Source organism: Humulus lupulus, chromosome 4, assembly GCF_963169125.1.
Source record: "Humulus lupulus chromosome 4, drHumLupu1.1, whole genome shotgun sequence".
Lineage (NCBI taxonomy): Eukaryota > Viridiplantae > Streptophyta > Magnoliopsida > Rosales > Cannabaceae > Humulus > Humulus lupulus.
In genome coordinates, this window is record NC_084796.1 from 102648597 (window position 1) to 102665820 (window position 17224).

General features: G+C 36.6%; 1 protein-coding gene across 1 annotated transcript; it reads left to right on the top strand.

Annotated features, from left to right (window-relative positions):
- The first annotated feature begins 9945 nt into the window (after positions 1 to 9945).
- On the top strand, positions 9946 to 14003 carry LOC133830678 (PLASMODESMATA CALLOSE-BINDING PROTEIN 3-like). The gene is made up of 4 exons (XM_062260706.1): positions 9946 to 10198; positions 10787 to 11026; positions 11128 to 11161; positions 13283 to 14003. The coding sequence occupies exons 1-4, from the start codon at positions 10147 to 10149 to the stop codon at positions 13566 to 13568; spliced, it is 612 nt and encodes a 203-aa protein (XP_062116690.1). The 5' UTR covers positions 9946 to 10146; the 3' UTR covers positions 13569 to 14003.
- Positions 14004 to 17224: the final 3221 nt, after the last annotated feature.

Sequence of the window (17224 nt, forward strand, 5' to 3'; positions counted from 1 at the left end):
TGTCTCCGTGGGGTACCGGAGTCGATAATGTCAAATTGAGATCCTTTATTTATTATTTCCAAAGTTCTGGAAAGAGTCATAGAAGGCAACGAGTATAATGGTGGGATCTTGAATTATTGGTTACCTTCAGACAGGCTGACAACCTAAAGGAACAACTCAAACTTTAAGTATTTTACTTTGATTATGTAAATTTTTGGGACATTGAGGCAAGTACGGTCCTTGGATTGGATTGTCACGGTGATGAATATCGATCGACGGGCAGAGTGACTCTAGATAAGATATGGTGAGGTAGGAAATAAGGATTTCCCATTCCAGGGAATGAAATGAGAGACATGAAGTATTCTAGTTCAGAATCGGTCCGGAGGACCAATTAAGTTATTAAGGATTGTTAAGGCATGAGTGTCTACTTTATTGAAAATACATAAGAGTTTGCAAATTTAAATATGGGAATGTGGGGTCCGGATAGGAGACCTTGTGCCTCTCCGAGTATGGTTAATTAAAAAATAAGATAATTTGGAAAGAAAGATGAGATTTGACTCTAGGTTTGTGAGACTTTTGAGATCCTAACACGAATTAGGCAAGGAGCCTACAGATTAGCCTTACCCCATCATGGGCAAAGGCTCATAAGGTGTTACTGGTGCCAATGCTAAGGAAAGAGGTATCGAGTATTACCCCTGTTTAGATAAAGAGACCCTGGAATTTCAGTGGGACTTATTGTGTAAGGAAAAACCAGTGGAAAAGCCTGGAGAGAAGAGATAAAGTCTTAGGGAATAAGTGTTATATTATTTCATATAATATAACGTTAGATTAAATAATGTGACAAAATGTGATTTGTCACACCTTGTAACATATTATTGAGAGTCACAAAATTGGACATATGTGTGTGCCCAAATGTGGCATATTTGGAGTTACAAAATCAGTTACAAATTTGTAACTCCCAAATATTACCCAATAATGTGTATATTATATGTTACACATTTGAGATTGGATTTCACAAAGCCATGATGAAATATGGTTGTTGGAGACATGTTTTTAACTCCCAATAGGTGTTTGGAGGTTACAAAATCATGTGGGAAAGGATTTGGGACGTTTTGGAACGTTTTGGAAAAATGACTTTTTTGTGCTAAAAATGGCCTGTGGCCGCGGCCTGGGGGACAGAGACCAGTGGCCGCGACCACTGACAATCCTGACCGCGACCAGTGAGGCTGACAACCAACTTGGTTTTTCAGCTTTTTTCCAAATTGAACGGTTCTAACACCCCAATAACTCCCAAATCTTCATTTTAATTCCATAAACATCCAATTAAACATTGGTAACAGTCATGGAGGTTGGTGGAATTTGAAATTCAAAGGATATCTCAAACTCTATAAATAGGAGCTTAATGCTCACTTGTAAGACACACCATTTTCCATCCACAAAACACTTGGCTGGAAAATACACCATAGAGGCTTGATAATTCTAGAGAGCTATTTCCTAGAGAGATCCCTTAGTGCTTAGAGAATATGGGGAAATAAGCTTTTTTACAAAGGTTTTGAACCTTGTTCAAGTTGGTGATCCCTACTACTCTACACTCTGGTTGTGTGAGAGTTTGTTCTTTTTATTGGTTTTATTTTAATTCTTTTGATCTTGTTGATCTTATTTACTTGTATTAATATTGTTTTGAGTTTGTAATCTTCTTCTTCTACATCTTTCTATTTATTTGTATTTTGAGCAATTTAGTTGTAATATTTATTTAATCAATATTATCTTGTCTATTGTATTTTTGCATAGAGTTCTATTTTGGTTTTTTCCATATTTCCATTGAGTATAAAAATATATTCTCTAACAATCAAAAGCTTATTATACTTTTCAATGGAAGGAGAAACCATAGAGATCTTATGAGGATCCAACTTTGAAAAGATGGTAAAATAAGGTAATGGTCTTCTTTTGTTTTCTTAGAAGATCTAATGGTTTTCATATAGTGATAGAAATGAGAAGAAGAAAATTTTATAAATGAGGTTCGTTGTTTTCTAATCTCCTTTGTTTTTTCAAATATGGTGGTTAGATTAAAAGATAATTTAATATCTTGAGTTTTTGTTATATGTGATTAATGTGTAAATGATCTAGTAGATTATTGGGTAATATGTTAGCATGTTATAAAATTGTCTTATTATGTGATAATGATAAATTATTAGAATGAAAATTTCATGAGTTTTATATGACATGCATAAATATATTGATTTTGTGAATCAATAAAAATATGAAATCATATGTGTATGATATTTGTAATTTATGTTTACCTATTAATAAAGAGCCATGTTAGTATGATATAAGTCATATATGTTGACAACTATGTGAAATTATATTGAAATATAATCATGCAAACATTTGTGAGATGTTAATAGGTTTTATCCTATATTATTGTTAGTATGTGATTTGTGAATAAAAGAATTATTTGAAAATTTAAAATTTTCTCATTTAAAAGATGATCATCTCATTTTATGAGATAAGAAAAGATGAACCTAAGGGGGTTACATCTTTTAATGGTTGTGTCTTAAAAATGGATCAAGGTGGATTCAAAAATTGTGGGATGACATATTGACTCAATAGACTTATAGTCTAGAATACGGTCAAATGAAATATATTTGAGAATTATTTAGTGACAATAATTCTTAAATATTCAATGAGGAGACATTTCAAAATTGGAGAAGCAATTTTGAATCTTTACACCAATGGTGAATAAAAGAGAACTTTATTCATTTTGGTTAAAGATGGTGATATGTTTAAATTAATCTCAATGATGAGATAATTTCAAACAAAAACATAAGAAATCAAAGTGTTTACATAAATCAATGAGGGTTTATTTTCTTTGATTTAAAGTGTTTAAAAAAAATTGACATTTTCATTTTGATTTTGATGAGAAAATCAATGGATGTCAAATTGATGTTTTCAAAATAATCTCAAAGAGACTCTTAAGAAATACACAAAAGTTGTTTAAGTGATTTTGAGATTATTTAGACAACTAAAAATGAAAATTTTTTATTATTTGTTTGAGAAATTCTCACATTACATTTGTGTTCACATTTTATTTTGTGAAATACATAAAAGAAAGAAACTAAGTAAAAGTTGCTTTGAAATAAATGTGCCTTGCTTTAGAAAGTAAATAAATCAAGGTAAACATTGAGGTTTTATCTTGATCTATTGACAGTTTATCATGTGGCTTAGAGGACTCATGATGAACTTTGAGAATTATAAGTCTAGATTTATCTTGGAGGATAAATGACTTAATAGAAATGAAGAGATTTCTATTTTAAAGTGATTATCACTATGTGAGAAATGTGGGGGTGATTCTCCAAAAGTTAATCAATTTATTTTGTTGATAATAATTGATTAATTTGGTCATTCTATCAAATAGGTAATTTGGAATTCTACATTCTAAATCACATTGGTTATATGTGTATAGAATGAACAAATCTAGACATGTTTGGTGTCTAAAGATATTGTTTTGTAATATTTTGATTCAAGAAGGAATCAATTTAAAACATAAAGGATAATTCTATAAACAAATAGGTTTCTAGAATTAATATTCAAATGTTTATCTTGGATATTAAACTATAAAATAGTGGGGGTGTTGACTATGGTCAAAATCACTATTTTAAAGGGGTAACTATTTTAATCAAACTATAGCTAGCAACAAAGTTTGAATAAAATAATGAGAGTGTCTAAGTATGCATACATGAGAAAAATGATTCAAATGGAATCATTTCTACAGCTCAAGGGATGGGACTTATACTCTCTAAAGAGATTCACGGTTGATGGTAACCTATCTTAATACTAGTAACCAAATTAGTATTAGGTTCAATAGGTAATAACAAGTCAATCAAGTGAATAGTAGTAGTACTCAAATTTTGTCCCATCTGAGATATGAGTATTAGTGTGTTATCAAAATGAGGGTTAAAACCGAAAGGTTTTTTTAATAGAACTCAGTTTTGAAAAAACAAGTATTTTAGGGTAACAAAATACTGTAAGAATTCTACCTATATAGACATATGGGTGGTGCCACCCCTCATGAGAATTGGGAGTCATTCTCAAGAAAAATCTATGAATGGAATGTGCACATGGACATTAACGGTGCAAAAGCGAGACATTGAGGTCTCAAGTGAACATAACAAAGGTGTGTGTGTTATCGTCGGTTTGTTATCAAGGGATAGTGGTTCAATGCTTCGGCAACCAAAATTTCAACAAACTTTGTGATAATTACACTAAGGTAAAATTCAAGTCAAAAGACACTTTACTTTATGCACCAATGCAAAGGTTTCTATAAAAAGCGATTATTTAATCAAGTGGGGGAATATTATATTTTAATATAATGTTTGATTGATTAAATAAGTGTTACAAAAGTGATTTTTTAATCTAGTGGGGAATGTTATATTATTTCATATAATATAATATTAGATTAAATAATGTGACAAAATGTGATTTGTCACACCTTGTAACATATTATTGAGAGTCACAAAATTGGACACATGTGTGTGCCCAAATGTGACATATTTGGAGTTACAAAATCAGTTACAAATTTTTAACTCCCAAATATTACCCAATAATGTGTATATTATATGTTACACATTTGAGATTGGATTTCACAAAGCCATGATGAAATATGGTTGTTGGAGACATGTTTTTAACTCTCAATAGGTGTTTGGAGGTACAAAATCATGTGGGAAATGATTTGGGACATTTTGGAACGTTTTGGAAAAATGACTTTTTTGTGCTGAAAATGGCCTGTGGCCGCGGCCACTGACTTTCCTTGGCCACAGCCTGGGGGTAGAGGCCAATGGCCGCGGCCACTAACAATCCTGGCAGCGGCCAGTGAGGCTGACAGCCAACTTGGTTTTTCAGTTTTTTTCCAAATTGAACGATTCTAACATCCCAAATAACTCCCAAATCTCCATTTTAATTCCATAAACATCAAATTAAACATTGGTAACAGCCATGGGGGTTGGTGGAATTTGAAATTCAACGAGTATCTCAAACTCTATAAATAGGAGCCTAATGCTCACTTGTAAGATACCATTTTCCATCCACAAAGCACTTGGTTGGAAAATACACCATAGAGGCTTGATAATTCCAGAGAGCTATTTCCTAGAGAGATCCCTTAATGCTTAGAGAACATGGGAAATAAGCTTTTGGACAAAGGTTTTGAACCTTGTTCAAGTTGATGATCCCCACTACTCTACACTCTGGTTGTGTGAGAGTTTGTTCTTTTTATTGGTTTTATTTTCATTCTTTTGATCTTGTTGGTCTTATTTACTTGTATTAATATTGTTTTGAGTTTGTAATCGTCTTCTTCTACATCTTTCTATTTACTTTTATTTTTAGCAATTGAGTTGTAATATTTCTTTAATCAATATTATCTTGTCTATTGTATTTTTGCATAGAGTTGTATTTTGGTTTTTTCCATATTTCCATTGAGTATAAAAATATATTCTCCAACAATAAGACTGCCACTTTAGTGAAGGTGTTACAAAGAAATAGTAAGGTAAATGACTTGATTCCGAAGTTAGAGTTAGATTTGGGGGACCAATATCCCGAGATGTTTGAATAAATTTCCAGGACAAAATTTGAATAAGGAGGGGATAGTTGTAATGTCCCAAATTCGCTAATAAGGCTTAGCGCCTTGATTACTGTGTCAAGAGGACAAAATCAGACATATATGTGAAATTAATTGAATATATGTGTGAGTATGTGTCATATATGATTTATATGGTGATATGAGTATTTTATGCATGTTTATGTGCATTAAATATGTATGCGGGCCTGTTTTGCTAATTAGGGCATATTTGTAATTTTTGACCCATTGAGGGTATATTTGTATTATATATGCTTTATGAGTGAGACCACAGTGTTATGGGGATATATTTGAGATGTGTGGCTTGAGGCGATCCTAATGGGCGAGTTAGCGAAAAAGTCACAACGGGGTCAAATACCTGGCTCGGGGGTGAGCCTAGGGGTATTTTGGTAATTTAGTACATTGACGAGGTTTATGGGGTAATGGGGATTTATTTGATGATTATTTGGGTATGTCGTGGTTAATTGGGAATTTATAGTGTTATTTGAGATTTAGCAGGAATAGGGTGGTAAATGACGAGTTTGCCTTGGAGGCATTAAAGGACTAAGGTTGAGGCTAGGGGCGTTTGAGTCTTTTTCCCCTAACCTTAGACAGACCTAGGCTGTAGTAACTTTCAGAAAAATAACCACATTAAACACTCATCTCTCCTCTCTCTATCTCGTTACTCTCTTTCTCTCTTGAAGTGAATGGAGTTCTTGGGGATTTTTGAGGTGAAAGTTGGGGAAATTGAAGGGGTTGGAGCTAGGGATTGAGTTAAGGGCAGCTTAGGGTTGCAGTTTGGCGGATTGAGGTAAGAATTCCCCCTATTCTTGGTAATTTCTGGTTGGGTTTTTGATGTTCTTGAGTTTCTCAAACTCAAGGTTTGAATTTTGGAGTTGTAGTTAAGTTCTAGTTTAGTTTTTATTTTATCTGTGTTGCCTTAAGTGTATTAATGAGGTTTTGTGATTCAATTTTGTGTTTAGTTGTGATTTGGTGTGAATTTTAGGAGTTTTGGCTTGGGGAAAAACGCAGGACAAACCCATAATATCTGGGTTTGCGGGATCGTGTCGTGACCCTGTTCTTGGAGCACCGCGACCCGCATGAATTTAGGAGCTGAGTTGATTCTCTGAACCGTCTAAGCGTTGCGGTGCGTGTCTAGGGAAGTGAGGGCTTAGGCTATCTGACTTGTAGAGGGCCGCAATGCTTGTGAGAGGCGTCGCGACTCAAATAGAGAATTTTGGCCAAATAGGGTTTTTAAGCTCGGGAACTCAAACCTAAAGACTCAGGAAGGATTCTACTACTCGGTTTAGTAGAATTCAAGATCTCGAAGGCTAGAAATATACCCTGAAGCTATTAAATAGTCTAGTACTTGATGTTTGTCCACTATTTTGTTGTGACCGTTAGGACTCGGAAGTATGGATCGCGCTCAGCGACGCCATTCGCTATCTGCTCGGGACTCCAGGTAAGAAAACTGCACCCGGGTTGTAATCGGTGTTTGGAACCCTGTAAATAGATATGAATGTGGTTATAAATGTGATTATTCGATTAGGCATGCTTGTATTTGCTGCATACGATTGTGTATTATGCAATCTATATGTTTGATTATATCTATTCTGAAAGCCCAGCCTAAGGGCGCCTGGGCCGACATCAAGCGTGCAGAACATAGCTCGGCCTAAGAGAGTCGGGGTTGGCAATAAGATTTGAGAGCTCGGCCTAAGAGAGTCGGGCCTGAACGTCACCTAAATATTTAGAAGTGCCAATAGCACTTGTCTGACTCATTGATTGCTAAATTGGATTATGTGTTTGTTTGAGCAGACTTTTGTTGCTAAGCTTGTTGTTTATATTTTGTTACTTATTGAATCTGTTGATTTAAGTTTTCTTACTGAGCCTTGGCTCACGGGTGCTTTGTGGTGCAGGTAAGGGCAAGGATAAGTTGGAGCAGCCATGAGTTGAAGAGCTTCAGGGGCGGTGTGTACATATGCAGCCTACTCGACCGCCACGGCCGGGATAGCTTGGGAGGAACTAGGGTTGAACTCTGTTTTTCCACCTAGGACGGCTAGTGTGTATTTTATTTGTCTTTTATCAGTCTGTAACCACTTTTTTGGATCCCATGTTTAAATTAAACACTTTTTTATGAAAAATGATTACTTCGTTGACCAAAATTTTAATACCTAACCTTGGTTTAGTATTTAATTACAAATTTAAGTCCAAATGACTCGCTTAGCGAGTTAAACACCATTTGAAACACACAATATATCGGTCTTGGCTAAACAGGGTGTTACAATTGTGCTCGGGGTCGCCTCGTTTCATTGCTTAGAACTTGAGGTATGAAAACTGCACAAGGGTTGTGATTAGGGCTTGAGCCCCGGTTATTGAACATGATTATAATGATGCCTTTGAATATCTATTTAAATATGAGTGACTATGTTATGCCTGAATTTCATACTTGATAGAATTCGATTCAAAAGTGTGGTTTATAAGTTGTGGTCAGCATAAGCGTGTTGAATGCAGGCCATTATGGCTGGGCCACTTTGGAAGTGTAATATGCACTTGTCTGGCTCTGATGGCGCTTCAATAAATGAGGTGTGGAATGCACTCACGTGACTCTAAGATCGCGTAATTGAGTTAGATGCCTACTTGAGTATGGTTATTACTGCTAAGCATGTTACTTATGATTTGTTGATTGTCTGTATCTGTTTATTTAAGTTTTCTTGCTGAGCCTTGGCTCATGGGTGCTATATGGTGCAGGTAAGGGTAAAGAGAAGCTAGACCAGCCATGAGTTGGAGAGCTTCAGGGGCGGTGTGTACATATGTAGCCTGCTCGACCGCCATGACCGAGATCTCTGTTGATGAACTAGGGTTGTACCTTATTTTGCTGCTTAGATCAGGCTCTCTTTTGTATTCTTTTGAGTTGTAATTAACTTTTAAACCGTTTTTGGGATCCCATGTATAGACTCAAACTTTTAATGGAAATGATTGTTGTTTAACCAAAATTTTTAATACCTAATCCATTAGTCAACTTTAATTACACATTTAGGTCCAAATGATCCGTTTAGCGAATTAAGCACTATTTTAAATCACACAGTGTAACGGTCCTAGATTAGTAGGACGTTATAGTTTTTGAACCTTTTTTCATATGAATTTGATGTAGAGTATTAGGGGATCTTGAGCTGAGGTTCTCAGGATATATTTAGGCGCATTTAAAGTATATTTGGATCCTAGGAAGGCATAAAGAAAGATTGTGGTAGGTTGTGATTTAAAGGGGAACTAAACCTACCTTACATCGTTGTGAGTAGGGTTCTGCGAGGCTACGGATAGGAATCATACTCGAGGTCGCTCCATCTGCAGCTCAAGACTGAGGTAAGAAAACTGGCATATGCACATAGAGCAGGGCACGGGCCCCAGTGTTGAGATATAATGATTGTGCTTGTTTATTTAAATGTTGAATTAGGGTTGTATACCCCATCCGTTATCTTAAACGAGGCATTGTTGAATTATATATTTCTGTTGTGATTGTTCGACAATGGGTTGTGTTCGACAACACATGCTGAATGTAGGTTGTGATGATGTGGAGTCGCAACAAGAGTGTTATACACACTAGCTCGACATGGATCAAAAACTTGGCGCCCCAGTGCTGCGCCTTGCTCGGCATAGGGTGTGAAACAATTCATAGGGAAAAATGAACATGTTTATTGCTTGTTGGTTATTTGTATGATTGATATATACGTATTTATGATTTATTGATCATCAAAGTTGGTAATTCCTGCATATTATGACTTTTGTTATGCCTTGTGGAGTTTCTTGTTGGGCCTTGGTTCATGGGTGTTCTATGGTGCATGTAAAGGCAAAGTGAATGCCGATCAACTATGAGTTGGAAGGCTTTGGAGCAGCGCATACATGTTCGGTCAGCTTGGCCGCTACGGTCGAGATTTATTGAAGGACTCAGTGCAAAAGTGTGAATTTTGTCGCTTAGGTGGACTATTTGTAAAATTGTGATTGTAATTATGTTTTAATCAAGTTTTGGGATCCCATGTAAACCATTTTATAATCATAATAAAAAGTTAAACATTTTTATTCAAAAATTTTATTACGTGCACGTTTACTTTATTTAAATTATACTTTTAATCTAATGAGTTAAGCACAATTTTTAATCGTAAGGGCTCAGGGTTAGTAGAGCGTTGTATTTATCATCTTTGAAACATTATATAGTCATGATGTGTTTTGCTTAACCAGTTTGGTTAGATTTAATTTAATGAAGTTAGATTCTTGCCAATAGTTTTTAATTGACCCAACCTTCGTTTCCATTCACTGTGACAAACGTAGTTTAATAAAAGAAAAAAATTCTGTTGTTAGTTTGTTTATTTATTTTATGCACGCTGAAATACAACTCATTTCTCACTCACACCTTTGTCACTGCCACTTTCTCTTGTTGTCTCTCTCTCTCTCTCTTTGTTTCCTCACTCTTTTCTTCTGCGTGGCTACTTCTGCGTGGCTACTGCTTCCTCTGAGAGCTCACCATTGTTACTTCTTTTTAACCATTATCTAAGCTTGCTTTATCCATGGCCGTTTTAGCTTTTCTAGTGCTTATTTTGGCTATGACTGGCCATACAAGTAAGCCCTTTTCTTTTCCAACTCTGAAGACATTATTTGCCATAAATAGTTTTTCCCCTCTTTTATTTGTAACATCATAATCTTTTTTCCCTTGCTTGAGATGTGTTCTCTTATGTATTTTCATCTGGGTTTGAGGATAACGAAGCATTAGCTCATATTTCAGGATGAACTTTTTTAGAAACAAGTTATTTTTGGTCCTTTTTTTTTTTCATGTGGGAAGCTGTAAATGATTTTCTGAGTATGCTTGAAGCTTGTCCCTTTGCACTAAATGCTCAGCATTTACTCTGCTCTTTTTCTCTCCAGCTCAACTTTTTTTATATTTCAAGATTTTTCATAATAGTTTTTGTTTTTTCGAAATTTTCTTGCACTCATGAACTAAAATAGGGGAAAGGGTAGGTACTCAAATGTTGCTTATCTCTTCAAACTTCTGTTCTCTAATTTCTTTAGCTGACTTATCACACTTTCTCTTTCTCTCTCTCTCTCTCATAATATCTCTCTTTCCCATAGTTTATCATGGATCTCCCTCTCTATTCTAATTTTATTATATTTTCTTGGCCCTCTTATGTTAACTTGATGAAACTTTTACAGGTGCCAATTGGTGTGTATGCAAGAATGGAATAAGTGAGGGAGTGTTACAGAAGGCACTGGACTATGCTTGTGGAGCTGGAGCTGACTGTAACCCCATCCACTCAAATGCGGCTTGTTACAACCCCAACACTGTTCTTGCTCACTGCAATTACGCTGTAAACAGTTATTTCCAGAAGAAGGGCCAGGCTCAAGGCTCATGTGATTTTGCTGGGGCTGCTACTGTCACTGCATCTGACCCTAGTAAGTTCCCCACCACAAGCAGACCCTTTTCTTATCTTCAAGGCTTGAGTGAAACCTAGTGAACTGTAACGCTAACTTTTACTTTACATGGTGATTTGCAGGCACAACTGGTTGCAACTACCCTGCTTCTGCCAGGTATTTATACTTTTGTTTATATTTTGAAAATATATTATCTGTTCGGATGATGATATTTACAAAAAGAAAACATCATAATAATCATCACTTTAAAGCATGTTTTAAAACTATTAGTTTTTTTTTTAAAGTATCCACTTAAAATGGCCTCCTTGTTATGAGAACATAGATAGGCACTTCACGTTGGTGGCATGAGTCAAGGTGGTCCAAGAAAAAGTTGGGTTTACACTCTTTGCCTAATCTTGTAATTTTGGCGAACTCCATGATTGTTTGTCTAAATGGTACTATTGTTTTCATTCGGTGCCACTTGCAGCTTTTGATAATTGTCATTTTAAATGCGGTGTCGGGTCTGACATTTATCAGCGTTTTGAGTTGGTATACTGTAGACTTGCTTTTTAAAAAAATAAATTCAAATAATCTTTTTTTCGAAAGGTTAATATTCTCATTTCTAAAGCGTAACGTTTTGAGAGAAAAAGCAGGTCTGTTGAAGAAGTTGTGAAAGGATATAGTGGGAATTTAAATTAAGCTTCGTCAAGAATGCCTCCTAGTGTTTCAAATTTGAACTAGTTATAATGGGATTCAATCAAACGTCATTATCTTTGATTAGATTAAAGTAAATTGTCTGATAATAAAACTAATATAATGCTTCCATATTTCAGTTGTTTTAGAAAAGAAAAAAAAAACATCTACAAGTATTTGGTAAAGTTGTGCTAAGAAAAGTCTGGTGTGAAATAAAGTTAGGTTTAGGGATTAGGAGATTTACCCATCAAAACAAGTCGGGATAAAAAATGATCTGATCTAAAGATAGCTGTGCTTGATTATTGTATTGCTGTGGTTTCATGAAGGATCTGCCTTGTGGTTTCATGAAGGAGCTGCTTGCCTAAAGGCCTATCCTTTTTTTTACATAAATTTTTTTTGCCCATATTCATAGTGGAATGGGCATCTTCGCTTTTTTAATATATTCAGATAAAAGTATTGTCTTTTGGAAGAATTGATGTCTCGTTCAGCTGTTGTCGTTCAATTCAAATGACTTCCATTCAATTTTAACCTTATTTTTAATCCAATACTCATTACCCAATACCCTTCCCATTATCTTTTTGCTTTGTCCAGTCCATGTGTACCCTTTTTGTCATTTTGACCAATATTGTAATTGCATCATGATGTTCTTGACTCATTGTCCATTTATTGGTGGGGAGCTTGTAGGTTAACTTTTTTTTTTAATAAAAGATCGATGCCACAATCATTGGGATCCAATGCTTTATAGATGGTTAAAGTCATAGTATAAGAACAGTGAAAAGGGTAAAAAATCAAAAGTGAATTTCCCTCACCCTTAGCAAATACACTATATAGTTTTGTTGCTTTTTATGTGACTGGTGATGCACATAAGCTAGCAATGGTCAAAAGTTGTGGCCATCAATTACTGTTAGCAGAAAGTTTTGTCCACATTATGGTGGCAAAAATAGGGTATAGCAGCGGCTGCTTTTTCCTGGGTGGGGGCAACTCTTTTGTGTCCTTGAAGTGCCACCTCAAAGCCTCGGGATAAACAAAATTTTTGAGATTGGAGCCAACTTTGTAATTTTTTTTTGGGTATTCTCGAGGGATGTGCTCTTTGATTTCAGTTCCACCATTTCTATGGAAAGCACTAGTCTAAAATCTAATTTCTTTCCTATTTTTTCGAAAATAAATTTATGTATGTAAAATAAAAACAAAAATTATTAGGAATCAGAATACCATTGTGGTATGCAACTAAAACTATTGAAGACATTCATCACATGGTGGGTCGGTCTGAGTCTATATATTGTACTTAAAGCAAACCATGACGTTGATTAAAATTTAAAACCTTGCCAGACAAACTTTTTGTATTTTATATATTTCCTGAATAATTAGAGGTACCCAAGCCCAACTTCAATATAAGGTGTCAAAATTGTTTCAGCTCTTTTACTACTACTGAAGTAGATAACTTTTTCCCCCCCTCAATTTTCCATCTCTTCGAGTATTAGTGACTAGAAAATTGCTTGGTTATATTTACTTTTTTTACTAGAGTGAAGAACTTATCGTAAGCATTCGTGGGAGTCCATGCTTAATTTTATGGTCAATTAATTTGTTTCTGTTTCATTTGATTAGCTCCTCGAGCACTGGGACAACTCCAGTGTCAACAACACCATCCACCAGCACTGGCACTAACACCGGCACAGGCACCACCCCATCCACCACTGCGACGCCATCGACCACATCCCCATACAGCACAACCCCTTCCACCGGAGTGCTAGGAGGAATAGGAGGTGGCATGGGCCCCACAGGAGCTGGCATTAACACAGATGAAAGTGGTGGGTTTAGACTTGCTAGGACTAGTGTGTTCTCTTCCTCTGTGACCTTGTTCATTTCAGGCTTGATGCTCTGGTGGGGTTGAGAAGTGAGGGGGTGATGAGTGAGGATGTGGGGTAGGGACGAGGGTAGGCTGGTGCTGGATTTTCAATGTGCACAGGTTGTTTATGCATGTGATTCTGCTGTTGTTTTGTAGGTGTTCAAATCAAACAGAGACAACCTCTTTTTTATTATTTATTTTAGTTATTATTATTTCTTCACTATTTTTGTTTCTTTTGTCGTCTATCATCATGATCATCATCATCCTACATGGGAAAGTAAGATGGGTTATTGATTCCTTTTTGGTGGTGTCTGCGTAGTGGGAATGTGGGAAAAGAAGCAGAGGTTATTTCTCTAGTTGTTTCTCCAACTCCGACTTTGTTATCTCTTTTTGTACATCTAGATCTTAAGAGGGTAGTTATCTATTAATTTGTACCGGAGAAACCCAAACTTTGTTATAATACTCTTTTAAGGCACCTTATTTCCCCTGTTATCTATTTAGAAATGGGTTTTTATTATAGTTAGTATACATGAATTTAAGATATAATATCAAGTGGGATATGATTCAAAGGACAAAATTGGGAATTTGTTAAAACTTTGAGCAATGTGGGTCTTTATTAATATTTTGTAAAGATCAAGGACTACATTGACATTTTCTTTACTTATTAGAAATTTGCCATTTAATTTTTACATTGGGGTAGGAATTCCAATTTGGGACATTTTCTCTGCGAGAAGAAACATTATAGCACCAGTAGACTGAACCATATATTATTTAAGAACTATTATTCAACACTATTTTGGTTAAGATCCTTATTCATGAAATTTAATATTTCTAATGGTGACCACAAAATCCTGGGTTAGTAGATATTGGTTGAAGATGTGGGAATCAGATGTACACTAAATATTTAATGGAGCTTTTAATGGTTGATTGACTATGGAGTACCTAAAGCAGAGGCCAGAGGATCTGAATGAGATTTTATCATCAGAGAACATTATGCAATGCCTTGTTTACCGTATCATTATTGTACGGTCTATTATGTGGAGCACATGTGAAGATGGGTTTGTTTTGTAGTGAACCTAAAGTGTATTGCAACCAAACTGAATCTAATAGTCCTTCAATTCTTGATCTTGAAATTCCAGCTAAAGCTTCTTTTTTAAAAAATAAAAATAAATTATCAATAAATTGAGAGAAAGGGATGGGACATACATAAATAAAAAAAATTCAATACCTCATTCCTTTCCTTCTGGTGGGCATTTCACTGCACTTCCATTTTACTTCAATACAAGTACAACTATAAACGCCATTTTTTCAACCTTTCATTTAAAATTGTGAAAATGTATCATCCATAGTTTAGCCCCTACTGATTGGGGGTGTTTCTGTTTTGTTTTCACTATGTAGATAAATTATAACCCATGTTTCTGTTTTGTTTTCGCTATGTAGATAAATTATAACCCATATTTTTTTATATGACACTGTACATTGTAGTTATAGCAAACATTATCATAATTTTTGGGAAATTCTGAATAATTTACAATGGTCAAAACATGGTTCAAATAGTCAATTGCACACATTTTATATCTACGCGTGCAACTAACCATTTTGAACGGTGTCCCCACTCTAGAGGATATTTTATATATTTTTTTTTGTGTGAAGGCTAATCTAGAAACTAAAATAGGAGGTGATGGTTTTTATTACCTCACCTGATTCCCAAAATCTGCCAGCATCATCGACCTTCCAAACCATCCAAGCGACTACAAGGACCAGTTCTTAATGTTGAACAGGTTCCGGACTTGTGAACATTGCTACTTCAATCGACCTTGTAAGTATCTTAGCTTTAAATCCTTACTTTAATTCTTTTTTTTTGCTAAGTTTTACTTATTCTGATCGAGTTACTGTATCGTGCATCTATTTACAAGAGGTCGAAGACTTCTCAAACCCTTTTGGGTCAGTACGCTACTCTGGCCAATGCCCCTGCCCGAGAGAAAGAGTTCAGAGTAGTGGTGAATGATGCCATCATGGTGGCCTACAAGCTGATCAAGGATGGTCAGTCTTTGGCCATCAAGTCCCGAGGCCCTCTCAAAAGGCATCTTTTGGTCATTGAGGAGGTCAAGGAAGAGGAGGAGGTAGCGCCATTGGTGCGCAAGAGAAACACTATCGAAGGCGTGCAGGATAATGATCAAGGTCATGCTGAATAGGGGCAACAACTGACACCTCCGACCAAGGTAATAAGGATAGTAAAAAAAATCGAGCTGCTACTAGTTTTGTATTAAACCAATTCAATCCAAGGCTGGTTGTTATTAGACATCTTGAAGATCCAAATTTGGATGTAACGTTGAAGTTGTGCGTTGACCACATGGTTGTTCGCCACGACTTAGCCTACCCCCAAATATATTGTAGTAGTAGACAATACCTTTCCTTTTAGGCCCATTATTTTTTAATAGTACGGTACTAATATCCGACCTGATGTATCTTAGAAGGCCAAATCCTTACCCTAGGCCAAATCCATACTCAGGCTGAGTATGATCTCAGCTCGGATGAAGAACCCGAACCTAGTGAACCCCGTGAAGTAATTATATTAGAGTATCCCCCACCCCCAGCCATACTAGAGTTCGAGGTTACAACCAGCCTGGTTCATAATCCGGAGCTGATCGTAGTAGTGTCCTCCTCTAGTTCAGAGGGTAGGGTTCTCACACTTTTTTACTTCATGGTTTTCAGAGTTAGTTTTTTGTCTAACTTTTCTGTTCATTCTTGTACAAGAAGACATGAACCTCCACGACATCTTCAGCTCCAGTCCTACCATCAAGAGGCAAAGAATTTTAAAGAAAGTTGCCCTTAGAGTCAGAGTTGCTCCCGGAGTCGGAGTTCTAGATAGATCTCCAGCTAAGGCTAAGGGAACTGCCTCCACCTAGCAACAACCCCAGTCCTCCGTGGTTATGACCAAGGTGGCTCCTCCCCCAGCTCCTCGTGATCCTTCGTACATCCTCCAAGTCATCCAGGTCGCAGTCCCGACCGTCACAATGCAAGCTCCCAACATTGAGGTAGGGAAGCATCCAGAGTCCCTGGGGGTTTGCTCCAGGGGATCACGAGCCATCTGATTGCCCATGTAAACCAGGTCAGTTCGAGGGAGCTGGAGAAAATCCAGGAAAACCCCTCCACGAGCGTTCTCGACTCCGCGTTGGGGATGTCTCTGACCACAAGTTTTGTCCTTACTCTTCCTTTCTTAACTTCTTTGCTTTCACGATCTAACCTCTTATTTCTGTCGCAGTCCTGCTTTGCCCAAATCCGGGCCATTGCTCGGTTCTGTTAGGAACTGGAGGAGCTGGAGGAGGTCAAAACAGCCCTAGAGACCTCCTAGAATAAAAAGAGCATAGCTAAGGTGTGGGCTTTGAAGGTGATCCAAAGTTGCAACCATCTTCAAAAGGAGGTCGAGTTGCTCAAGCTGAAGGCCACCAAGGATGAGGCCAAGATTGAGAGGTTCTAGTCCAAGGTCAAGGAGCACAGGACCAAGTTAGAGAACTCATTGGAAGAGATGTTCTACCAGGTATGGGCTTTCAACCATGACAGGGACTTCTCATTCCTTGATGCCGAGCTTTGGGGGTGTTACCTCGCCAAGTTCCAAGAATGGTTGGCGAAGGAGCCCGCTGAGACGGCCGAGACGGCCTCCGGAGCTAGAGGTGTAGGTGAAGAGGAAGAAGTTTCAT